This window comes from Dermacentor albipictus, chromosome 8 (genome assembly GCF_038994185.2).
Source record: "Dermacentor albipictus isolate Rhodes 1998 colony chromosome 8, USDA_Dalb.pri_finalv2, whole genome shotgun sequence".
Classification (NCBI taxonomy): domain Eukaryota; kingdom Metazoa; phylum Arthropoda; class Arachnida; order Ixodida; family Ixodidae; genus Dermacentor; species Dermacentor albipictus.
The window spans coordinates 47,921,409-47,948,429 of NC_091828.1; the positions used below are offsets into that span (position 1 = coordinate 47,921,409).

Consider the following 27,021-nt stretch of genomic DNA (forward strand, 5'->3'; position numbering starts at 1 on the left):
ATCCTTACTTTGTATAGCTTTCCACTAATTTGCTGTCGCAATGCATTCTTCTTCTTTGGGGCGAAACCACGACTTTTCATAGAGGCGATGTTTATATAAAAGGAAAGACACCTTTCTAAATACTTCTGTATTCCATTATAGCCTGGCATATCAGATTGCTATACCCCCTGGACTGTCTTCTATGTTACGTGAAAAGGACTACGTGCCATGTAGATGCATAGAAACTGTATCTACGTTGCTCAAATTTTTTGAAATTATTTGTACAGGTGCCTATTCGACATCACTGGGAAAGGTGTCAACAGCGTAGCCGACTTCAGTCCTACCAACGCCACCTACAAAGATATAATAGAAAATGATCTGGTGATGAACGTCTACCGCGACGGACAGTGGGGATCCTACAGGCACCGGAAAATTGATTGCTGTATGTAGCTCAAATTTGCGTTCCCGTTTTACGAGCTGAATAACGTCATCCTAAAATAAACGAAATAAAAGACTACACCTAAAGTCACACTACTTACTAAACTTCGGCAGTTTTATCGACACTTCCGAGATAACGCCTGAAGTGCCACTCTTTTCCACGCTATATTTTTTTTTTCAAATCAAATGTTGTTTTTCCTTTAAGGGCTGCTGGATCACATTGAAATTGGTGCAAGAACACAATGTGTAAAAGGCAAAAAAATCTCAGTGCCGTGAAGAACTTTTGACTATTTAGGAATAAGGCCCAATAACCCCAAATTCGGAACAGATTATTCTTCGTCCGGGTCCTAATTTGCTCCCTAGCCTATACAATTGTTGTTTACGTCAGCCACAGCACCAGTTTGTCGTGTTTACCATGCCACCTCATCTCGAAATTATTTCATTAGCAGAAATCACAGTTAATTTTCGGTTTCCTTTCGCTTCGGTGTCTGTTGGTTATATTGACGTAAGTATAAAAATTACAGAAAAAAGGCCAGAAGTGGAACCGCGAGGACCAGTTTTTGTCATCTGCAATTGTGTGATGCAAACAGACAATTAAGTCAAGGCGAGCATATTTATTTCAGATGTTGTTCCGCAAAAGCAGCTGAGGTTATTATACGGATTAAGTGAAAAGATACTATAGAGACAGAAAAAAAATCATTTGCTAAAATTGCAAAATATAAGAAGTAGGTTTAGAAGGCCACATTGGTATTGAAGTTTTGCTATCTTGTCCTTTCTCTAACCGAAAAAACATCGCTGCATTCAACATGGGCATTCTCGTACAGATTAATGTTGGGGTGAAATTATGAACCTTGAGCTTAGATCTCAGAAAAAAAGATGCCTTTGTGTTTTTAGGGCGGAACAAGCTACTTTACATGATTTACTGCAATCGCTTATTGCACTCATTGGTATTAGTCTGTTCTTGCTGTTTAAGGAGGAGATGTGTACGTGCTGTGCGTAGTTTGCACAAGATGACTTCAGCAATGCGTCCTTTATGGTGGCATCTCTTCCATTCTTCAAGTACATTCTTATCGAGCTGAAGCTTATGATCAATTGTGGAATCCCACTCACTCTGCCAAAGTGAGGTATAGGCGTTACAAATAGCCCTTATGCTGTCCTACAATGCTTTTACAACGAAGCTGTATATCGCTCGCCGATTTGTCCGGCCGTCCGTCTTTTCCCTCTCGGCCGATGATTTCTACGGCACAACCCCACGCGCATGCGCGAAACAGAAAACGAGAGAGGTGCGTGATTGGCTGCACCAGTAGAGACGTTGTTGCGCTTCTCGCAGCCGGGCACGTGCGCAGTAGTTTCCAGCTGCGAAATGGGTAGGTCATGCGTCAGACGCACTCCTGAGGAGGAGGCAGCTTTTGTTCAACAAAGCCGCGAGCAGAAGTTGAAACAAGCGCATCTACGCTGTGCCGATGCTGCAGCCCGGGCACAACAACAGGCTTGTGCAGCCGAGCACAAGCAGCAACTGCGTACCGAGGCTCCGGCAGCCTCCCCAAGCTGTCGTTCAATGAACCGTAGGGATTAAGCCAGTGATAAAGAACGGGGCTACACGTTTAACTATCTGTGTGGAGCGCTTGGGCGCTCATTTCTTTTATTTTTGTAATCGAATGATTGACTCATGTGGATACATATCCATTGGCCTTCTTCATTGCTGAAATCCCTACATGGCTTGGCACCCAATAAAAAGTACTCTTCAGAAGAAAAATAATTGGTGTTAATAATTGCAACAAATCATAGGTCGAAGTGATCAATAGAAATGAAAGTGGAAGGAAAAAGAACTGGCAGCAAGATACTTTTAAACTATTCATTTTTCCTTGGTTCACTTTCATTTTCTATTAGATTTCGAATGGCTGACTTTTATACGATGTCAAAATAGGTCGAATTAGCAGAGTATGAGAAACATTGCGATACTGTCAAAAATTAGGTAATTGTTCAAATAATGAAAACCGAAGTCCACTCAGTTTTAGGCTTTACGTTCAGAAGAAATTGGCATTTTCTGGTACAACTGTAGGTCCGTGCGCTTTATCCTACATGTTTTCGTCTATTAGTGTTTCTCCTTGATTACTGAAACAGCGCCAAGGACATTTCCGGAGGGTTATGTTAGCAAAATGAGCCCAGGCAATTCACCTCACTTCCATGTTTCTCCATGGTCTTGCAGGTGGGGAGGCGAAGACGGCCACGCAGTTTGCCTACCTTGATGTAAAGACACGTGGAAACCTATCGAGCTTGGAGTGGTACGAGTCACCGCTACGCTATCTCTCCCCCTGTGATAAAACTGGCGCTGAGGGACTGATCTGTGACGTGTACTACGCACCTGTTAACTTCCGCGACATCATGCTTGCCACTGGCAAAATTAACCTGGACGATGTACCAGGTGAGCGCATGTCAGATTTCGTGCACCTATGAACCTGCAACGCGACTCAGGTGGCACTGCGAATGATGATGATGATTATTTTTAGAGGTATGCACTTTGAAACGAAGCGGACACAAATAGTCTGGTCACCTAGCCTGCTTCATTCATTCAGGTTTTACTACATATATACCGTTATGTAGCCTTTTGTCTATTCGGCCTCGACGTTAAGTTTGGTATTTGAAAATTTCCCTCTGTATATTGTACCATTACGTACGGTAGCAGTGACACCGGTTCTTTCAATCACTTCTCTATTGCCTCCCTCCCCCCTTTGAGACATTCCTTCGACACCCTTGGTACATAGCACTCATCAACTGCCAGTAGTCACGTGTGTAAAAAATATCGGACACATCACATCTTTTGGAGCGTGAATTGTGCGAAGCATAAAGGATGAAAGTGTTAACTACTTTCCGTAGGAGGGCCGTTCGTCCTGTAATAGGCATAATTTTGAAAGTGATGAGCCCGCCAATCGCTTGTTTACCGGGAGCATTTCCTTTCGAGAAGAATGTCATCATCGCCAACGTCTTTCTAGATATAGCGCGACATTTTGCATTCACTGACCTGCTCCAATGTTTCAGGTGACAGAGGTGGTGACGCCGCTTTCCCGGGAATGGAGTTCTCGGGCCGTGACCCGAACGGACGGCGTGTCATGGGTATGGTCGGCGGCAAGTCCATCGCGACCGTGCTTGTTGCCGACCCGATACTGCTGTGGGAAGTTCCCGAATCGTGGACTTTGGAAGAGGCTGCGACAGTTCCTATTGCATATTCGACAGCGTACTACGCCCTAGTGGTGCGGGGTGCAATGCAGCCCGGAGAGTCGCTCCTGGTGCATTCTGGAAGCGGAGGTGTCGGGCAGGCAGCCATAGCAATCGCCCTCTCCATGGGCTGCACCGTCTTTACCACAGTCGGTGAGTGTAACGTGTTCGGGCAGCAAGCTCAACATAGCGGGTGGTGGTCGAGCTTTATGTGCCTAAGTCAGCTGCGAATTCTCCGGCATCACAGGCGAGGCTTTAAAACAATATTTGTGCAGGCCCATAGTCCAAAACCATCGTTCTTCATTCTAGAGGAGTACGTCCTTGAACGAGGATAATTTTCACTATATAAGTCGTAGTAATATACTTCTTAATGTGATTAGTACTGTTAGCCAACTTCGTGCAGGCACCTTTATATATCCTTAAAATTCGTTACCATTAACACTCATTTTACGGAAGGCCATCATTATTCTGTTTCCTTTGCCAGCGTCACAGTTGCTAATCGCAGTTTTCTAGAAGAGGTGTGCCTTATTTAATAAGAATCTTGTAGAATGGTTGTTATCAATTATAGTACTGCCCACCTCACCTTGATGGTCGTCACCGGTATAATTAACAACGAGTGCGTCATTGTAGACTATCAAATTCGTAGTTCCTATTCGTCTCGCTTTTCGCGACAAAATAAATAATAAGAAAAGCGGAAATAAGCCTTGCTCGAATAAATGTGCCCATGAATGTTCTAAGATAATTTGTCCTTTATTATGTAAGTAATGTTCAGCCTACAACTGCACGCCCCGATAGTTAGCTCAACTGACCACTGGACGTTTGTTTTTCCGCAGATTCGTCGCGCAGCCGCATACTATAGCTGACAGCTTTCAAGAATTCCATGCAGAAGTCGAATAGTCAATCGCACGCACTTTATCTGATCTAACAAAGTGATTTATATTTCTGGAGATCCTAAACGCAGGGCTTTCCATCATTAGAAACTGTAGAGTTGATCCTGCTGTGCCAGAACAAGGCGATGCGCGTGAGTCCGGTGTTTATTTACACCTTCCTTCATGTTTTCCAGGTTCCGAGAAAAAGCGGGAGTTTTTAAAGTGCCGCTTTCCACAACTATGTAACCGACACTTTGCAAACTCACGTGACAGGTCATTCGAAGAACATATCAAGCTGGAGACTGGAGGACGAGGTCAGTACAAATATTTTAGCGCTGAAGGAGAAAATTAACTTTCTCCTCATGGCGACATTTTAAGGCTGTATGAATTAAGCGCCGCTGGTGGCTAACATGTACAAACGGGCAAACTTTGTGACATGGTGGCTGTAGTCATAGATGATAAGCTTTACACGTACGGTGATACTTTCACCGTACGTGTAAAAATGCTTTCACCATACTTTCACCGTACGTGTTTTATCATAGATGATAGCTTTACACTACTAGCCTACGCTGTTGTGGACCTTCTCGGGGTGTTCTTATTAAATGTTGGGACTTTCAAGCACGTCACGGCAACTCGATGGGCTGAACCTGTTTTCTTGTTTATTTTGTGTGCAATGTGTTACTCACCAAACAATGAAAACATAGATATACAAAATATTTCATGTGATAATATGTTCATTTCGAAGGCGCCAGAGCCAAGTATAGCCAAAGGGCGCCAACACGGTGTTTCGTAGAACGAAAAGCATAGTGATGGACCTGCGAACGTACCCTTCAAGTTCAAATATGCAACATCGCTGTAAAGGGCGTAAAGTTCATTGGCTGTAAAAACACCTCAAATGTATATTCACACAGAAATGTGGAATTCTCTGTGACAAGATCTGTGCGGTCATGTGCCTGTGATAAGTAATACGAAGATGGAAAGGTTAAGTCGCACTTTTTTTTCTTGGGTGAAAGTTTAAGAACTTTCAAGAGCGCCGCAGCCTCCAAAGTTCCTTTACGGCCAAGGGATTGGATGCCGGTGCTGTTTTGATAAAAATAGCTATCGCAGCTACAGCTTCTATGAAGCAGTGCTGCGTCCTATTTTCTCTACAGATGATAGGTATAAGTATATGATAAAGAATGTAAAGAGAGCCTTATGATGAACAGCGGTGGTTCACTAGTGAGGAAGAGCGCGGAATGTCGAAAAAAAGTTATTTGAAATGCTGGAAAAAAGTGTTCGCGCCCCATACTTTGCCTTGCTCTACATTCCAAAACGATACGTATAAGAATGTTTCATATTACAACATGTGCAGGTGGGTGGTTCACCACTCGCACGCAATAATGAGGGGGTGGCATATGTGTGACGTGGTCGGTATCTGCACAATGAAAGTTCCTGTCAGCGTGGTCACTGTTCATGCATTATGTGTTTGATTTATGACGGTACAGTGCACAGTTTATTGTCGGCTTTCTTGCCCCAGTCCCGCTTCCACTTTTCTCTCAGTCTCTTTCACATGTGTCCTTTGAAGTCTGAACATGGGATTGGGCCCGGTTAAAAAAACAACAACAGGGGTACCGCTCGCCCCTCTCCCCCCCAATCCCGGCTTCCACTCTCGTCATTCTTGAGACTTGACACCGTTTAGAATTCAGTACAAAGAACACATGCCGTATTTACTCGAAGAATGTCCGGAGTGGTTACGAACACTTGCCTGTGCCTCTGCTTTCTCGCAGAGCACTTGGAGAGATTGTCATCGGAACTAACTGCATCAGGAGACGAAGAGACAGAGGCAGCAGTAAGATTTGTCGGGCTAATTGTGTCTTGCTTAAAGAAGGGTAAATGTTTTTAATAACACTATCGAGTAAACACAGATCGTTAACCTTTAAAAAGGTTAACGATCTCCATCCAGGTCTCCAGGTCTCCATCCAGATCTCCAGGTCATCCATTGCCTCCAGAACGGCACTGGATGAGCACATTGAGAGTGCAAAGACATGCGTTTAAGGTCTCCCCTCGCGAGGAAAAGGCCTTAGGACCACCGAGCCACTAAGCTGCTGGCGCTTTGATAGCGGCAGAATGGCACCTGCAGCGTCCAACTGGGGGGTTTGAGGCAGAGCCACCGTCCAAGGGCGCGAGGTCTCAGCGGTCGCCATAGCTGTAACACTGCCCCCCTTGTGTGTCACATCAGCATAACTAGTGCACTGCACAATCTACAAACTCTTTCGTGCTTCCTTGAAAGATATTTTTCATTCTTTCCATTCTGTAATTTCCCTCTCTTTTTACCGCACTGGGCATCACCGAGGGTACAACGGGTACCCACCGTGGCAGTTCGTACAATTGAGCACGTTGTTACAGTCGTGGGCTGTATGATAAGTGTCACCGTACTTTGCACAGCTGAGTCGTCCTCGGCAGCTCAGAGGTATGTGGCCATACTTCTGGCACTTTGACCTTCTCCGTGGGTTCGGTGTGCATGGCATGACACCTACCTTTATGCATCCTGTTTCAAGGTACTCGGGAAGTCTGCTAGAGCAGAAGGTCCTAATGAGGTATTTGGTTGGTATTTCTTTGTCGTCACGCCCTGTTTCGGTTCTGTCCACATGGAGCACATTGTAATTTTTTCTATCCCTCTGGCAGTTATACTTCACTATGGTGAATGAAATCATCGTCTGCGACTACCCATGACCCTCTTCATGGACTCGTGTTGTGTGACTGATTATAACACCTCCGAAATCTGAAGATTGGTCAATTTGTCATGTTTATTGTTGCTGCACATTTCAAAAAGCAGATGTCCACTTGCCATTCTCTTAACTTTGAAACCTGGGCCAAGCTTTCCTGCGAGGCATTTCGACACAAGAAACGACGAAATCACTCGAGTTTATTTGTCTCGTACACTGTGCAACACGGGGAAAGAGGAAAGTTGTCTTTGCGTTGGCCCAGGAATTGAAACGTGACATCAGGGTGCCCTATCTTGAGAGTGCGGTCAGGAAGGGGAGGAAAGGGAGTGCCATTACTTACTTGCTGCTGTTCAGCAGTGGTGATAGAGACCACCCCCAAACCCAATGAAGCGATGCTACAATGTTTGTGTAACACTATCAGATGGCAGCTTTACATCACTGCTATAGAGTAATATATCCAATGTGGGATATAATATACGAAGTTGATTCAGGCCCCCATAAATATAGGAAAAACTTGGGAAAGGCGTTCAACGGACAGGAAGGAAAAGGATACTGGAGAAAGAAATATCGGGGAGGGGTACAAGAAAAGGCTACCGGTCGATTTCTGCAGGATGGCTAAGCCTGGAGGTGCTGTCTACGTGAAACGAACGCCAGAGAGGTATGTTGCCTCTCTAGGGGCCTTAAGGGACTAAAGACCAGGCATTGGCTCAACCCCCAGGATCAACCCTTCCCCGTCTATGGCTATGCTGCGCAAAGGCAATACGCGTGTGGGTACAACACTCATGTGCTCGATTACGTTATGTCGCAACGCACCAAGCGCGTTCTGACGCAAATGCCTCGGCGGGGTATACGAAATATTCACCGAAGTATAAAGTTGTTTTGATGGCTCGGCTAAATACAAAGACAACTCAACCCATCTTCGCTGAAATCGTAGACCTGGACGGAAATGTAGAGAATGACATTAAGAAGGAGAAGGACATTAAGGTGAACACTACTTGCTTCCATGAAAGGTCCTATGTCTTCGCAAGTGGGCCGTGAGTTTTTTGTGTCAGACCCCTCAATAGACCCCATCAATAAGTAAATAATAATTGATGCTCGTTGAGTACACCTCTAAACCGCCTATCTTAATGTTCATCGCCACTGTCGAGAACGTCATTAACACTAGGACATAATCCACGCAAGTATTCACCCCGTGAATCACTTGGTGGCAGCTTAAAAAACTTCCGCCACTGAACTGTGCGTAATGCGATTGGCGCACAACAATTCTTTATCTTCAGAAGAGCGCTGCATTCGAGGTACTTTTTCTCTTTAGTTTTCCTCGTTGCTCGCTAGATCACGCCTTCAATTGACTTTGCATGCGGTAACAGCGGTATACGTATTTTATTGTAGGTACAGTTAATGAGTGTTTACCCTCGAGGTCACAGTCAACTATTCTGCTTGTCACAGTGGCACCTCATTTCGTCACTTCGATAGTCTACAAGAACGTATAATTTACTGTAACCCCCAAAACTAGAAGAATACGCAGCGCGAAGGATTCAGAATCTAAAGTATCGCACGGCAACATCGACACATTTTAGCAGACCATATGCTACACTCATACAAGAGAGTGTGCATAAATCGTACGAAAATTTCAAGCAGCTATTAGTGACGCCGGAATATTCCCAATATATAACAGAAATCCATGCTCACCAGCTTGCGGGAGTGCTCTACCACTTGCATAATCTGCACTTTCTGAAATAGTACTTTCTAAATTACCACTGAACAAGCGTCCCGGCAACTGGGAGGAGTGAGCCATTCCCCTTTCAACGGTTAAAAAACCGTGACCGTTTCTGGTGCCACACGTAAAAAATCCACTGGGCCAGCAGGCCTCAGTCTGCCGAAGATGCCCGCTTTGGGGTCTTCCTTGCTGTGTATCTAATAAATGTTAATTTCGCCAGTTACTGACTCTCCGCTAAGGGGCCGTGGTGTACAGACGTGCCTCATATGGGCTCCTGCATCTTGCGCTCATTTCTACAGAAACGTCACTCGCCCCTTTCATTTTGCACCGACAGAATCGGCAAGCTCCAAGGAACCAGCGGATACCACCTACTTTAAAGGTGAGTGCGCTTTGGTCAAGGTTTCGAGCTTCATCTTCACCGACCATCCCGCGCCTTGCTAAGCCTTACGCCGCGCAAGACCCCACCCGCCCGCCGGGGAGAACCGCCGTCGCACGTGCAACAGGCACACGGTGCGCGTGAAAGGAGGCCGACAGCGCTCGCTGCCACACGTGCGTTGCACGTGCACTGTGAGCCGAAGAGAAAGTTCGGCACTCGCAGGCGCTGCAGCTGACAAGCAGACTTTGAGACGAACCAAGAAACACCCTCGACGGACGCGACGTCAAGCGAACGAGAAGAAGAAACAAGCGCAATGCATACAGACTCAGCGGAAGAAGCCGATGTCGCGCATTCTTCGACCTACGATAAAAACAGCGGCAGAACTATAGACCTCAACGACCAATGGCTGACATGGGAAAGGAAAGACAAGAAGGAAATCACACGCATCAAAGCCCCCTCAGTGACCCAATCCACACAACAGCCAGCCATGCCACCACCGCCTGGTAAATTCAGAATGCCACTTATACCTTTGGACGACATCAAGATTCTCTACCGCCCACAAACTGGCCTTGAACTCGCCAAATGGTCACTCGTCGCAGTCACTCACGCAGTCGGAAGATCAAGCGGTATATTGCAAAAGGACTTCCACGACAACGTGCGAATACAAATGCAAAAAGAAGAAAACCTCATTATTGCAAGTACAGCAAAGAAGAACTACGCTCAAAACTTAGCCAAGGTCACTAACATACAGTTTGGAGGTAACATTTACAATGTAAAAGTGAATTCGTGTCTACCAGAACATCTCAGCAAAGGTGTTATCTACGGTATCACGCCTGAAACTTGCAGTGCGGAACTAATGGATGGAATTCGAGTGCCAACGCGCTATACAGCACTCAACGCCTGCATGCTCGCACAGTCCAAAAGCGGCGGTCGTCTATTTTGAGGGCCCACACGTCCCCTACAGCATCATTTATCAGTGCGGCGACTACCGATGCTAGCCCTGCCGTAAATCAGTTCAGTATTGCCGAACCTGTGGCAAGCTCGGACATCGTCAAGACGTTTGCCCAAAACCAACCTGAAATTTCTGCAACAAATTTGGCAAACAAACCAACCCCCGAACCATGACTGCCATCCCACGCGCAAGATTTGCGGAGAAGGACACGAAAAGGCTGCGAAAGAATGCAAGAAAAAAATTACGGACGATTACGTTACTTCCTAATGCGAAATTTGAGCGCAGCTGTTTGCGAGCCTTTGTTTGCGTTTGGCCTCGGCCTCGGCCGCGCGAACGGTAGAGTCTTCTCTGCGACGGCGATGAGCTTCTGCTTCAGCCTCGTTTACTGCTGGTTGCTCTCGACGGCGGCGATGAGCCTCCGCTTCGGCGGTGCGAACGGCAGGGTCTTCTCGGCGGCGGCGATGAGCTTCTGCTTCAGCCTCGCTTACTGCTGGTTGCTCTCGACGGCGGCGATGAGCCTCCGCCTCGGCGGCGCGAACTGCAGGGTCTTCTCGGCGGCGGCGATGAGCTTCTGCTTCAGCCTCGCTTACTGCTGGTTGCTCTCGACGGCGGCGATGAGCCTCCGCTTCGGCGGCGCGAACGGCAGGGTCTTCTCGGCGGCGGCGCTTAGCCTCTGCTTCGGCGACGCGTACTCCTGGATCATCTCGACGGCGGCGACGGTAAGCTTCTGCTTCGGCGGCACGCACCTCTGGATTCTGACGGCGACGGCGCTGGGCCTCTGCTCTGGCAGCTCGTTTAGCAGCAGCAGCAGCAGCAGCAGCAGACGGAGGACTTCCATCGGTCGTCTCGCTCATGGCTCAAAAAGAACTGGCAGATAATTTCGCAGTGGCGAACGGCAGCGGCAATTTCGGCTCGGGCGGTGGACATATACAGATCCGCCGCCACCGATCTGGCTCTCTGATTGCCACCGCACAGGGCGAACGGCAGCGGCAATTTCGGCTCGGGCGGTGCACATATACAGATCCGCCGCCACCGATCAGGCTCTCTGATTGCCACCGCACAGGGGTTGCATTGGAGGAGGAGCGAAGAAAGGAATTAAGTTCGAGCCGGCGCTTTGACAACCGGAGACTCGCAGGAAGAGGGGGGAGGGGGGCGGCGTGTACACCCAGCGGCAAACGATGGGGGCAGAAGCGCGCGCAGCAAGCGGACAACACGATAAAGGGAGGAGGGAAGAGATAGCAGCGACTGACTGATGCCGCTGACGCCGATAGTGAGTCACCCCAGCTGCGGAGTTGGTTTCAGGGACAACGCCGCCGATGCCGACACAAACAATATGATACCCTCGCTTCCGCAGCGCTAAGAACCAGGTCTAGCCGTGGGAAGGTGGTCACGTATTCGTCGACGTGCCGGGGCCTACGTGAAATAACCGGCGCGTCGGCAACTGAAGAGCACCCTATCCGCCACACAAGAACAGGGGGGGGGGGACCCTTTCCTCCTCTTTCTGCAAGGCGGCGACGGTGTTCTATGCAGTCACGTTATCTTGACTCTCTAGCGGCGTCAGCGGCATCCAGCGGTATCAGTCGGTCGCTGCTAGCGCTGGGGGGATGAAAGGGGGGCGGAGCTGGTTACGAGGCCGACGACAACGCCGACGACGACGCGAAACCCAGGAACGGACGCCAAAGAGCTGCGCTCTAAAAACTCAAGCCCAACCCACAGCCTTACCATGTAAGGCAGCAATGGCAGAAGAAGATCGAAGAAAGAGACAGTCAACGGAGCACCAACCGCGATGAGTTCCCTGAACTAGGCACTGCTAATCGATGCACCGCCAACTCAAGTGACGCCTCCAGTAGCACCGCAAGAACTAGCAGGCCCACGTCAAGATCACAATCAAGATCGCAGTCGCCTTCCCGAAAACGCGTGAATTACGCTGAAGTGGCCAGTGGATGCGCCGCCAACTCAAGTAACGACTCCACTAGCACCGCAAGAACAGACCCAAGTCAACATCACGGTAAAGATCGCGATCGCGTTCCCGAAAACGCATGAATTACGCTGAAGTGGCCGACAGCTCAGGTAGTGCCAGCGTCGGATCGGCAGAAGCGGTAGCCGTAAGAGCCCTAGAGAGCAAGCTACAAAATCAACAAAGTCTCATACACAGACTATTCCAAAGATGCAAAGAATACCAACATGGAAGCAAGCAACCATTTACAGTGCTAACCATGGACGCAGTTGATTCTGCGATCGAAGCTAGAGGTCAAAAGCACCTCCAGGCTTTCGACGACGTCTTCACAAAGAACATCTTCGCCCTGATTGAAAACATCACCAAGCTTATCGTCGAAATGATTGCGACCCTTAACACTCACGTCACCCTCGCAAATCAAGTCGCCACTCTCACAAGCCAGGTTACCGGCCTAACAGCCCAGGTCAACAAATTGATAGCTCACGCAAAGACCAATTATGTCACCAAGTCCTACCTAGACAGCCTTCTCCACACGACCGAGCAGGGTAGAAAGAAGGCTCGCACGAACAGTCGCAATGCCTCCCGCTCGATCTCACCCAACCATGAAGCTGCCTTTGAAGCGGAAGAGCCTCATGATGGCGACGACTAAAATCACAACAAGGAGCCCGCAAAATAATGTGCGCATATGGCAATGGAACTGTCGATCCTTCCGTCCCCGGTATGCAAACCTACAAGAACTCGTCAAACTGGACCACCCTGATCTAATTGCCCTACAGGAAACCAATGCCCACAACGTCCGATGTAAAAAATACAGCACTCATGCGCAAGCTCAACGCACAGCCACCCTTACCAAGAAAACTCTCACAACGCAGGAAAACGAAATAGAAGACATCCCCATCGAGCACACCCTAGTGGAGATCATACCAGACAGGAAAACGCAGCAAAGCCTCCTTATCGCCAGCATATACAGCCCTCCTCGTGATCAACTTCCGGAATTCGACCACTTTGTGCGTGAACCCAAGAAACGTATGAAAGGCCATCAAGTTGTCATAATGGGATATTTCAACGCCCCACATACAGCATGGGCTTATCCAAACACCACCAAGAAGGGTGCGCGAGTGCACGACACTGCTCCACAACACAGGCTGACCCTGTGGAACGACCCATCGCAGGGCACGAGAGTCGCGAACAGTGTCTCCAGGGACACAAACCTGGACCTTACGTTCACAGCAAACGTCCACTGGGCCGAGTGGAGTCGATTCTCGGAGACGCTCGGAAGCGACCACCACATTATCCAATTTGACATTGCGCATAATAGGAAACCAACCAAGACTGGAGTTGCTTGATTAACAGACTGGAAGTCCTTCAGAGACAACCTCAGCGGCAACACAACAATCGACGGCATCGATCATTGGCTCAAGGGCCTTCTCATCACCACAGAAAACCACACCAAGAGCGTCCAACTAAGTACCAACATCCCCGCAGTCGACCCATATCTCCGTCATCTCTGGGAGGCCAAAAGAAGCCTCCTGAAGAAGTGCAAGAGACAAACACTCCATAGAAAACTTAAGCAACGAATCGCCCTTCTCACCATACAGGCCCAAGATTACGCGGAGCAACTTAGTAGGCAAACTCGGCACACCTTTTGTGACAGCATACAAGGGACACTCAGCACCAAGACAACCTGGGATCTCCTACGCGCTATCTCATCTACTGATCGCACCAAAACGCAACAGAGGCAAGATCTGCGGAGACTGATCCACAATCATGCTGGATCAGAGCATGATCTCCTTCGTGAGCTTCAGCAAAACCTTAGCAGCGACAAGCCTACTTCATCAGCAAGCGGAAAGACGTACGGTGGTGCACCAAACCCAGATCTCGATTGATTATTCACCCAGACAGAGCTCCACGCGGCCTTAGCAGCCTTAGGACAGAATAACTAATAAGCTCCTAAGCAACCTCCCGCAATCTGTCACTACAGCACTACTACAGTACTACAACGACTGCTGGGAAAAGGGCGACCTACCAGCAGCCTGGAAGCATTCGGACTTCACCATGATCCCAAAACCCCACAAACCCCTTCGCATCCTAAACCTCGATCCAACTTCCCTCACATCTTGCGTGCGCACACTCCTCGAGCACATCGTGCACGAACGGTTAACAACATACCTCGAGGACAACGGGCACTTGCCGCACGCTATGTCCGGATTCCGGCAGCATCTGTCCACGCAGGACGTACTCGTGCTCCAAAAAAAGACTTGCTTCACTACCTCGATCACAGACGCAAATCGTCACTCCTGGCAATCGACGTAAAGGGCACATTCGATAACTTGAGCCACGAAGCCATTCTCCGCAATCTCGAAGACACAGGCTGCGGAGCCCGGATCTATAACTACATCAGCAGCTTTTTGACACACCGAACAGTAACAGTAGGCGTCTGCAACATCCACAGCGATAAATTTGGGCTACCCAACAAAGGAACCCCACAATGATCGGTTATTTCAGCCCTACTTTTCAAAATCGCAATGATAAAGCTACCGAAACAACTGAACGCCATCTCAAACATATGCCATGTCTTTTACGCCGACGACGTCACGCTCTCGACGCAAGCACCTACTACTGGACAACAAGAATGCAATCTACAAGAAGCCGTCCATACTATCTAAAGACACCTCTGAGACTGCGGTCTCCAATGCGCACGCGATAAATTTGAGCTTCTGGTCATGAGAGCGCGGACACGAGGAAGACCACATAACTATATCGAACCCGATCCTAGAGTCTCGCTCAACGGAACCAAGATCCCTACAATCGAATCTCTTGGCGTACTTGGACTTAACATCCACAAGGACGGATCAGGGTCTGCCACTCTCCCGCGTCTCCAACGCACACTGTCACAAGTTACGCACCTGGTCAAGAGGATCACAAACCAAAGAAGCGCACTCAAGGAGCCTGACACACTAAGCATACATAATTCAAGATCTCCTAACTAGCCGTATCACCTACAGAACTCCCCACATGACGCTCAAGCCGGCAGAAATCAGGAAGCTCAGTGTTTTCATTCGAAAGGCAATCAAAGTAGCCTTGACCCTCCCACCCATGGCGTCAACGGAGAACCTCTTCAAGCTCGGAGTCCACAATACGTGGGAAGAGCTTGTCGAGGCTCATAAGATCAGCCAACTAGAGCGGCTTAAGCCCACACCCACAGGACGTGCAGTTTTGCGCTACCTCAACTACAGTGAAAGCTTCATTGCAGACACAGACCACAAAAGCAAAGAATCCCACCTGCAGTCCGGGACTGTATCAGCGTTGCAAGTATACTGCGCAATATGAATCCAACTTATCATAATGAGCGTCGCAAAGCCGAATCCGTGCACTCAGAAAGAAATACGGGAGAGACCCTGATACGAGGCACACCGATGCTGTCCGGCGTATTAAACGAAACGCCTTTGCCCTAAGCGTCACAGGCCAACAAGGCAAAGAACTTACAGCTGTCATTATCCGAGCACGAGCCCTAAAGACTGCAGAAGAAACAGCAATCACTCTGGCAATAACACCTTGCCCTGAAGTAGCAGTAGTACTAACAGACTCCCAAGCAGTAGCTCGAAACTATAAAAAAGACGCGTATCAGGAACCGCGCTCAAAGTACTAAGAAATCACATCGCACGCACCCCGCTCCCCGACACCCACATCAACTGGATTTCAGGCCATCAGGGCATGACAGGAAATGAGGCGGCACACGCCGCTGCCCGCGAGCATACAAGACGGGCTTTCCTGCCACCCCACACTAGGCCAGTCAGCAACATTGATGACATCGCCCTAAAGTACGCAGAGCTTCTGAAACACCCCCAACACAGCAGAAGAACGTATACTTTACTACACAAGAATCTTAGTAAAGAAGAAGTAGTCATCCTTGCCGCCTACAGACCAACACCTACGTACACGGAATAATCATGCACAGACTGTATCCTACGCAGTACTTGGACACATAGCCCCTTTGCGACGTTCCAGACACCCTGCAAACCCATGGTCCAGGATTGCCCACTTCGTGACACATCCGCAGACCCTACCTCACAAGCTCCACAAGACGACTACAATGAAAGCCGCCCCATAGAAGCACAAAAACAGCACCCCATCTCGACGCAGATCCATACAACTGAAACATGGGAGGCCAAGCTTTCCTCTGATGATCTGTACGACCAACGCAGTCTCGTCGCCCGGGCCAGGGAGGCAGCCCAAGCCAGAGGGTTCTTAGAATAAGGAATCTTCCCACTTAGGGTGAACCGGGTTGTGACTTGGTTTACCGTTTCGGAAAAAAAAGTTTAGTTCTCTCTCTCTCGACAGTTACTGCGATTCTTTTCAATATTGGTGATCTGTGTTGACAAAAACAATGTTCACTTCCCGCGGTATGCATATCTGATCGAACTACCTTCCCGTATAATATTTTAAGGATGTTTCATGCGCTATATCCGGTAACTAGCGCCAAGGTGGGGCAATTGCGAGATTGGCTAGAAAGCCGGCGCTTCCCTCCTACACAAAAAGCGCTCTTCTTCCTTCCTAGTTTCTTACCGATGAAGGAGCAGATACCCATAGAACATGCCCTCTTTGTTTCCCTTCATCACCTTCCGGTGCCCTACCATTCATTTTTGCTTTCTTTAGTATAAGGTAACTAGAATCAGGGATACCTTAGACTTCTATCAACCAAAGGACCAGGCAGGATTTCGTAAAGGCTACTCAACAGTAGACCATATATACAATATCAGTCAGGTGATAGAAAAATGTGCGGAATGTAACGAACCCTTATATATATAGCTTTCATTGATTACGAGAAAGCGTTTCATGCAGTCGAAACCTCAGCAGTCATGGAGGCATTACGCAATCAGGGTGTAGACGAGACGTATGTAAAACACTGAAAGATATCTACAGCGGCTCCACAGCCACCGTAGTCCTCCGTAAAAAAAGCAACAAAATCTCAATAAAGAAAGGCGTCAGGCAGGGAGGCACAATATGTCCAATGCTATTCACAACGTCTTTACAAGACGTATTCAGAGAGCTGGATTGGGAAGAATTGGGGATAAGAAATAAGGGAGAATAACTTAGTAACTTGCCATTCGCTGATATTGCCTTGCTTAGTAACTCAGGGGACCAATTGCAATGCATGTTCACTGACATGGAGAGGCAAAGCAGAACGGTGGATCTAAAAATTATTCTAAAGAAAACTAAAGTAATGGTTAACAGTCTCGGGAGAAAACAGCCGTTTACGATAGGTAGCGAGGCACTGCAAGCAGTAATGGAATATATCTACTTCGGGCAAGTATTAATCGCGGATCCGGATGATGAGACTGAGATTATCAGAATAATAATAATGAGCTGGGGTGCGTTTGGCAGACATTCTCAGATCATGAACAGCAGGTTGGCATTATCCCTCAACAGAAAAGTGTATAACAGCTGTGTCTTGCCATTACTCACCTACGGGGCAGAAACCTGGATGCTTTACAAAAAGGGCTCTATTAAATTGAAGACAACGCAACGAGCTATGGAAAGAAGAATGATGGGTGTAACGGTAAGGGATAAGAAAAGGGCAGATTGGGTAAGTGAACAAACGCCAGTTAATGGCATCTTAGTTGAAATCAAGAAAAAGAAATGGGCATGGGCAGGACATGTATTGAGGAGGGAAGATAACCAATGGTCATTAAGAGTCACGGACTGGATTCCAAGAGAAGGGAAGCGTAGCAGGGGGTGGTAGAAATCTAGGTGGGCGGATGAGATTAAGAAGTTTGCAGCGACAACATGGCCACAATTAGCACATGATCGGGCTAGTTGGAGAAGTATGGGAGAGACCTTTGCCCTGCTGTGGGAGTTGCCAGGCTGATGATGATGACAAACTAGCCAAAAGTATGCTCTGCACAACGTCACTGTCTTTCGTTATCTTTTTAGAAGTAATAGTGAACATCACGTGCTGATTGCGTACAAGTTTGTTAAGTATCTTCAAAATTGGGCTGCATAAATTTTCATGTTAGCCAACTCGAAGGCCCTGGGCAGGGAAGAAGCACGAAGGGATCCAGACACAAAAATCGGAGAATTCATAGAACTTCTATGGAACCGCTACTCTCGAACTTCTTTCTACTACTTAGGCGCATTGCGCTCCCATCTTGATGAAAGCTAAAAGGAAACGAACAGATGCGTTCCTAGTTCATAAGTCAATATATGAAAGCATCGCAAAATTATAGGTATTATAGCAGGAATTTGCCACTTTATCAGGTAACGCGTGCTTCCCACTTCTTCACTTGAAAGTCTCTCGTTTTTTTTTTTTTCATGCCGGGTAACAAATGAGATTCTGCTTAGTGAATCAGCATTACCTGGAATTCTATGAGTAACAATGCAAGGACTGCTGTTTATGTCATTTTCTTCCACGAAAGCTGTAAGTCTATGTCCCCTCAACTGGCCATGAAGGACCACGTTACCGCTCGCAACAACAAACTTTGCACATATTGCGGACACATTGAAAAAAAAATAGTACGTGAAACCATGCAATAAAAACTGTGTAGTATCTCTAAGTGACGCCAGTGCCATTTTCACACGATATACTTCAATGTATTCGATATCTTGTGCATTTGTTTGTGTTTATAACTCTCCCATTATAATTTTGTCACGATGAAGACACCGAAAGGAGTATTTTCATTGTTTTTGTAGCGCACCTCAGTTATATAATGCTGACCTTGGCAAGTGCGAGGTCGACAGAAGGCATAAAAGTTCGCACATCGAACACTGCCTCATATGCGGTTTTATTACAAACTCATTTCTCACATTACTCCCGGTCAACGATTTCTTCTGCCGACCCCATCCGCGAAAGCATTGTTATGCGACATATGGCAGCCTCAGGTCGCATAGAGGCACAGCTTGTGGATATCGGCCTAATGGGTATTGTTGTTGTGGGTCATTGTGGTTAGTTGTGTCTCATCGGTAAGACAGCAGTTCAAGTCATGCTAATAACCGCAAAGTAAGGGCTTCGGTTCAAAACATTATAACCAACTCGCCATGAAAATCAGGCGCGGTGTACCACTAAATTTTTCATTTGGTCATCGCCAGCGAGTCAGCGCAGAACTAGATTTTTCGTGATAGAAGTAATTTTTCTCTGATACTAATAATGGAGTAATTTATCTATTTGCGGCATTAGCTTCTCATGTAGCTGTTACATTTGCATACACACTTTCACATAGCCCGCCTTTAAAAGCAGACTCGCCAGAAATTACACCTCCACCTTCCCACGCCGCGCCTTCACCTCAGGCGTGGACCTGGTGCTCAACTCATTGTCCGAAGATAAGCTCCAGGCTAGCGTGCGGTGCTTGGCGCCGCATGGCCGCTTCTTGGAGATCGGCAAGTTCGACCTGTTCGAGAACAACAGTCTAGGCCTGTCGGTGTTCCTCAAAAATGTCACCTTCCACGGAGTCATGATGGACAGCCTGGTGCGTGATGACCCCGTCACTCCGGCCCACAAGCGTCGCATCGTGGAGCTCGTCCAGAAGGGAATCGATTCCGGCGTGGTGCGCCCTCTGGATGTCATCAGGTTCAACCTAGACGAGACAGAGCAAGCCTTTCGTTTCGTTGCCTCTGGAAAACACATAGGGAAGGTTGTTATTCAGGTAAGTTGTGGTTAAATGCAAGTGTGTACGTTGCAGTGTTATAAACGGACATCGGAGATTTACCCGTGAAATGCCTCAATAAGAGTATTTCAATAAAGATAACACTGACCATGATAGATGGCGGTATTACTGAAAGCTTTTAATCAGATGAAGGGAGCAGGAATTCTTCATTCATTTTTTCTTCACTACGTCAACCGGACACATTGCATCACTGCGCACCTATTTCGCCGTGTCGTGATCATCGTGAGGTGCAGTCACAACGTGCCTGATATCTTTTTTCGTGGCCACGCGCTTATGCATATCGTCAACCAATCTTAGCTATAAAGGTATTTTAATCTACCTTCTTCTTACGTCTTGCTGAAATAGTCGGTTCATGGTATCAGCTAAAATTATATAAAGAGCAAGAAAACTATTGTTTGTGGTGTTCAGTTTTGCGCATGTTTTTTACTGTGCGTATTTCGAATTTTATTTTATATGAGATCAGGTATTCTTCGAAAATTGACCTTTGCTTTTTGTCTTCACTAACATGTGTATTAATTTTCTGTAGCTGTAGTCAATAATTTCATACACACTTTATATAGGATAGCGTTCCGTTGTTTTTGAGGGCCGTAAAATTAGTGTGTACATTTGTTGATAGGCCGCTGAACAAAAAAAATACGTTTCTTGTGCGGCGTACCTAAATATTGTTACATAGCAGGTTATGTTACCCTTAGCTTTGCTATCTGAAAGTGGCGTTTTTGAAAGTTGAAATTGGGTTACTTGGTTCTGGTTCATGGTTGACAAGAACAAGAACTATGAGAAAAAAAACAAGATCACCATGCATTGGCGCTGAACATGAAGCACACTTTATTCACAGAAAATACTTCGTTGAATACAAAAAAGAAATAGATAAGCACAACTTTCTCATACTATGAAAAATGCTGAAACGAAAGAAAAAAAATAGCGAAAACAGCCACGAGAATAACATGCGTAAAAAACATACAACACATCCGGGCACTAGAGACTTGAGGTCGTCATCCACTACTCGATAATCGCATCCTATCACATATTTCGCGCACGCAGACCCATTTCTAACACAGTTACTTTGCTTTTCAAAAGTGATACCGCGGACTCGCTTACACGCGTGATGCCTCATTTGGTTAAGTAAGGTGAATCAAACATCAGGCCCTTGGATGTTGGTCGTCGCAAAACGCATTTCCATCATTAAAACCAGGCGTACTGCCACAAAAGGCCAACTGAGTATGCGCTGCGTCCTTCAGTGAGCTACGATGCTCTCTTAGACTTCCATATATATACCTCCCAATTTGTCGTATTTATACTTGACCCCAGCAAATCAGCAGGAGGTACACCACACCGCATATTCAAGAAACAAGCTGCATGTGATGCTTCTCATTGCAACCACCTAGTTCTGGAGCACTTATGGAAAGGTGCTCACACTGCTGAGCCAATGCTTCCAAGAATACGGTGTGATGAGAAGGCTGCTTCCACGTCAGTAGTCTTGAAACGGTGATAGTGCACAACTGATGGAATCGCCGCCACTGCCGCGCTACTGGGCTCACTCACCTTTTGGTGCACTTTTGCGGGTTATGCCTCAGGTTTTTCAACAATCGAGTTCTATAATAGCCGAGATCTCTAAGCTTGTCGATCTTCAACGACGCACTGGCTTGTCTCGTATAAGCGCCGTGTTTACTTTGGAATAGCAACTTTCTACTTCTAAGCAGGAAGATTGGCATACCCACATCCTCCTTGCGAGCCGTGGCAGAAGCGCCCTCAGACCGTTGCATTTTTAACGATGCGAGCAAGGTCGTTTTACAGCGAAGGTGTTCGCCCCTATTTGGTGGGGGTTTCTCGCGCCGCATCCTTACAAAAAAAAAGAACCTGATACCTTCAGTGATTGAAGCGGATGTGCATACATTGTTTGGTGTTACGCATCAACATACAGCACAGCATTCTTTTCGCTAGCAAGCAAGCAACAAGCATCCAAACCACACGCTTAATGGTAACAAGATTACTGTTGCGCAAGCTGCCGTGGTGACGACAGCTTGCGATGTTGGGAGTGAGGCCACTAAGCTTTCACCTATAGAATAACCAGCCTAGGAACTGTTTTCTTTGCTGTAGCAGCACCACTACGAATAGGGAACGCATAGCTAGGACTCCCGAGGAGCATGATAAATATGACCAGCGGCAAAGGGAAAACAAACGGCTGTAGGACCAACGGTGGCGTGTTGCCAAAATTACTGTTAATTGAATGACACCTTGGTACAAATTAGAGCAAGGCGTATTATAGTGGATTCAGGTACAGTCATGAAGGACACGTTGCAATGTATGACGTCAGGTATCATGGATCTAACCAATTAATCGAGAAGTCGTAATAATTTCCCATTCAAGTCACGCAAGGATACTTATGTCGGTGTCACTTTTTGTGGGAATACCCGATGTGACCCAAATGATGTAAAGGTTTTAGGCGGTTGATAATAACGAAAGTGTGGCTACAGTGCGCGGAAATTATCATGATGTTGAATGAGTGCAGATCCGACCGGAAGAAGGGAGTCAGTGCACGCCGACTCACGCGCTTCCGGTCATGATTGAGGCCGTGGCTCGTCCCTGCTTCTACGGCCACAAGTCGTACGTCATTGTCGGCGGCCTCGGAGGCTTCGGTCTTGAGCTCGCGGAGTGGATGGTTTCTCGAGGCTGTCGCAAGCTCCTCCTGATCTCAAGGACAGGAGTCCGGACTGGTTACCAGAGACTTTGTCTTCATCGCTGGAACAGTGTCGGTGTGGCAGTGTTCATCAGCAACGAGGACGTCTCCACAGAGGAAGGAGCTCGGAAGATTCTTGACGATGCAGCAAGCATGGGACCTGTGGGCGGAATTTTCAACTTGGCCATGGTATGTGAACTACGCGGTGAATCATCGCGTAATTTATCTCAAACGTGGAGCATTAGCTGCAGCAGTGTCACCATACGCCTATTCCTGACGAATATAGTAGCAACAAAGCGTCTTCTAGACAATCTCCACTTAAGCCTCAAATTACCCAGCTCTGATCCTATGCCTGTAAAATTGTCAGATGCATCGCTGCAAATCCACCTCTTCCACCCTGGAGAGCGTTTCCTTTCTTTTTGGCAGCCGACCTGTTGGTCTAAAAAAGCACAGTTCATCGGCTGTACTCCTTGCGCTAGTTATCGCCCGAGTGCAGTTCTTCCTCTTGCTTTAGCTAGAATAAGCTACCTCAACTAGCCCTCTCATAGGAAATAAATGTCCAATGCGACACGAAGTATTGCTAGCGTAATGTTGCTCCTTCAGGAAGGCGACGACACCAAATTGCGGTATTCTGATAAAGACCCACAGGGCTGCTGCCCTTAATGTATGTACATCATATCTACTCTTGTAATTTTGAACAGAATCAAACCCCCAACTCTTGTTAACAAGAAAAAAAAAATAAATTCCTTGTCACGATGAATTCCGACTTTATGCTTTCAGCGGTCTGATCGTGAAGTCAGCGCCGCGTCACATAACGTGTGAAGCGGCAGCTTTCACGAGAGAATGCTCAGGAAAGTTTGTGCATTCTTGCTTTTATTAGAAGTAAATGTTATTAGGCGAAGTAATACACGTTAAAGGGAGTAGTGCGCTTGACCATTCGCGTATCCTGTTAGTGTGTATGTAGCCATATGGAACTTTGTGCGGCCACATTTTACGCGAGTTTTTCCAATGCGTGCGCCCATTTCCTCAACGAGATAGTTGGTGCTGCTATAAGATAAATATTCATGCTTTTGTTGCCTAATCATGGTACTGAAAGAACCCTGGCTTGGACACCACGGCGCAACACTTCAGTTTACCTTGATTGAAGAGTCCCCAAAAGACACGAGACTGATACAGACCTTCCGCAATGTGTCTGTTGTCAGGCAAAAAAAAAACTCATCGCATAAAAAGCCTCAAGCGAAATCTTTACCAAACGCTTGCTGTCACACCCGGTGCTGTTTCTTTAAATATTTCTTTTTTTCCTCGAAGGCTACGATTTATCGTATCACAGCATTACTTCTAATAGATGCTGAGTAAAAGAGCCTCTTTCAATGTCTAGCTTGCTATGCTGAGTATCAATAGGACAGCCTAGTATTCTGCCCATCTTTCGGGGATTACAAGTGCTTGCTTCTTAACGTCCTATTCATAGGTGCTTCGCGATGCGTTCATCGAGAACCAGACGGCTGAAATGTTCGAAGAAGTGTGCAAACCCAAAGTGCTGGTCACTCAGAGCCTGGACGATGTGTCCCGGACACAGTGCCCCTTCTTGGACCACTTCGTCATCTTCTCTTCACTGGCCTCCGGTCGCGGCAACGCCGGTCAGGCGAACTACGGTTACGCCAACTCTGTGACCGAGCGCATCTGCGAGCGTCGTGTACGGGATGGGCTACCTGGTGAGTTAGTATTCTTTCAACTGACACGCGTTTCTGAGCGTGGTGTGTTACGACATGCACCAAATGGATGTGATTACCGCCTGGTCTGTTTGCACGCTACTTGAAGAATTGCTTTTCGAAGGGAGCTGAGTCTGCAGCGAACAGACCGACATCCCTAGCAGGCAGACGTGGGATGAACAGAATTTCGAGAAGCAGCAGTAGAGGAAATATAATAAGCACATCTGAAACTTAAATAACAATAAGAAATCACCAATGGGAGAAAGAGAATATTATAGCGTTATCGTGCTGTTTGCTATCCGGCAACACATATATATTAATTTTACAACTTCTCAATGGCAACTTCTGCCACCATATCAATTGCGTGAAGCATGCTTGCATAATCATCGATAATTTTTTTAAGACTTCTGCGTTCAAAAGTCAAAGACGATGCGGTGCAATAATATCAGCATCAGCATTTTTATGTCCACTACAGGACGGAGATTCTTCTAGCGGTCTATTTAGGCTTGTCTTGTGTCCACTCACACCTTTGTATGCCTGCTAATTTCTCAACTTCACGCCACGTGTTGCAATGCCCTCGCCCACTATACGTCCCTTCTCTTGAGCTGCATTTTGTAACACTAGCAGACCCGGAGCTACCTGCATAACGCATTACTTGTCTAGCCCTATTGAAATATTCGTTCTTAATATCAAATAGACTATTCGCCACCACAATTTGCTTTCTAGTCCAAACCACTGTTTTCCTCATTACAAGGGGTGCCCGAAAAAGCACCAGAATTCTTTCGTGCCCTGCGCAGAAGGCGTGTTGTAAAGCATACATGTGGCGGAAAATACTTCGGCCGTAGGGCCTGCGTCTAAATGATCGCTTGAGAGAGCAGAAAAAAGAAACGTTGTACGGCAGATAAGTGGGCACCTGTCAACATATTGCAATAACTATGGTTCGCCACCATTATATTCAAAGTGCCACATAAGCAGCTACCACAAAGATAAATTTACGCGGAAAATTATAGAACCGAAAGCTATAAATAATGACGAGATGAAATGTCTCGGCACCCCGTTCATTTTCCTATCAGATAAAGAAACCTTCTTGAATTCGACAGTTCCATAGGTAGCGTCACGTGGTTGTTAGGTGCTCTATGTACAGGCCTTCTATTTAGCGGCTCCAATCTTCTTTTAAGATTGCCTATACCAGATAGCACAATTCTACGCATTGATCTAATTTACTCGATGAAGTGGCAATTCCTTCTGGGAGAAATCAAAATGTTCGATTGAATGTTTCACGTCATTTCTATAATTAACTCTCTGAAATAATTACAATACGCCACATATTTCAATCTACGAAATATATAGCCGCTGAGTTCGCACACCTATCCACTTGGAACAAAATATCTGGACAACAACATTTCCGACATATAAATTTTCCAAGTGCCTATTGAAATTCGCTGGTGTTCCAGTTACTTTTGTGCTTCAATTCAACGTACAGGAGTGTCTCAAACAAGTAACTACAACGCCAAAGCATTTCCTCGGACACTCCAAAAATTAACATCTCGGAGCTGGTGCTGTCCAGAGGATTCGTTCCAAGTGGATATGCCGTACGAACTCAGCGGTTATAATTCGTAGATTGAAATATGCGGCGTAAAGCAAAAAATTAGAAAGTTGATTAGCGTAATTACGTGAACTATTCAATTGAACTATATTATATCTCGTAGATGTCATCGCCACCACACAGAATAATTTAGATCAAGAGTTACAATTGCGCTATCTGCCATAGGCAATATTTAAAGATGTGGTGCAGCTCAAAAGCACCCTATATACATATGAAGACGGCAACGTTCAATAAATATCCGTTGCTAGAGCGCTCCCTTTTGATTATCCGTCTGCCTTTCTGTGCCAGTGTATTAGCAAGCGCAGCCATACCAGTATGCGATTCTATTTTGTCCACGAGACAGCACCCTCAAGGTGAAGATACGACAGGGCGTGCTGGGTAGGGGGGGGGGTGGCATTGAAGCCTCAGGTATAGCTTTCGGCTGGGAGGAGGAGCAGGAAAAGCTTCGAGTTGGCTTTGTTGGGGATTGAAACACGCGTAAAGAAGAACTGGTGGTAAAAATTATCTGCAGGCCATGAGTCCAGATTGCAGCAATAGCGAAAGCCAAAGAAGAAAAGTGGGGGGGGGGGGAGGGGATGGTGATGATGATTTATTGGCATCGCTTTTAAAACACGACGGTGAGAAATAGTCACCTAGCCTGCTTGAGCTCTTTTAGTATGTTTTACATGCTTTTCATTTTGCCATTTTGGTGTACATCTCCATGATCTCTTTTTCCTTAGTCAAATCGTAGCTTTCCACCTCGTACCGCAACGCACACATGTTTAATTCTTTTTCGTAACCCTCCATGTTTCTGCCCCGTACGTGAGTACTGGTAAGACACAGCTGTTATAAACTTTTCTCTTAAGGGATAATGGCAACCTGCTGTTTATGATCTGAGAATGCCTGCCAAACGCACCCCAGCCCATTCTTATTCTTCTGATTATTTCAGTCTCATGATCCGGATCCGCGGTCACTACCTGCCCTAAGCATATGTATTCCCTTACCACTTCCAGTGCCTCACTACCTATCGTAAACTATTGTTCTCTTCCAAGATTGTTAAACATTAGTTTTCTGCAGACGAATTTTTATTCCCACTCTTCTGCTTTGCCTCTCCAGGTCAGTGAGCATGCATTGCTATTGGTCCCCTGAGTTACTAAGCAAGGCAGTATCTTCAGCGAAT

The 27,021-nt window shown here is 46.8% G+C and overlaps 1 protein-coding gene across 1 annotated transcript in view; it reads left to right on the top strand.

Annotated features, from left to right (window-relative positions):
- The window catches only part of LOC135910195 (fatty acid synthase-like), a 181,493-nt gene that overhangs the window by 129,460 nt on the left and 25,012 nt on the right, over nt 1–27,021 (top strand). Inside the window, exons 18-24 of the mRNA XM_065442247.2 lie at nt 267–421; nt 2,627–2,852; nt 3,464–3,786; nt 4,697–4,816; nt 19,494–19,849; nt 22,380–22,736; nt 24,016–24,259. Coding sequence (XP_065298319.2) covers nt 267–421; nt 2,627–2,852; nt 3,464–3,786; nt 4,697–4,816; nt 19,494–19,849; nt 22,380–22,736; nt 24,016–24,259 — 1,781 coding nt within the window. The remainder of the gene's footprint in view (nt 1–266; nt 422–2,626; nt 2,853–3,463; nt 3,787–4,696; nt 4,817–19,493; nt 19,850–22,379; nt 22,737–24,015; nt 24,260–27,021) is intronic.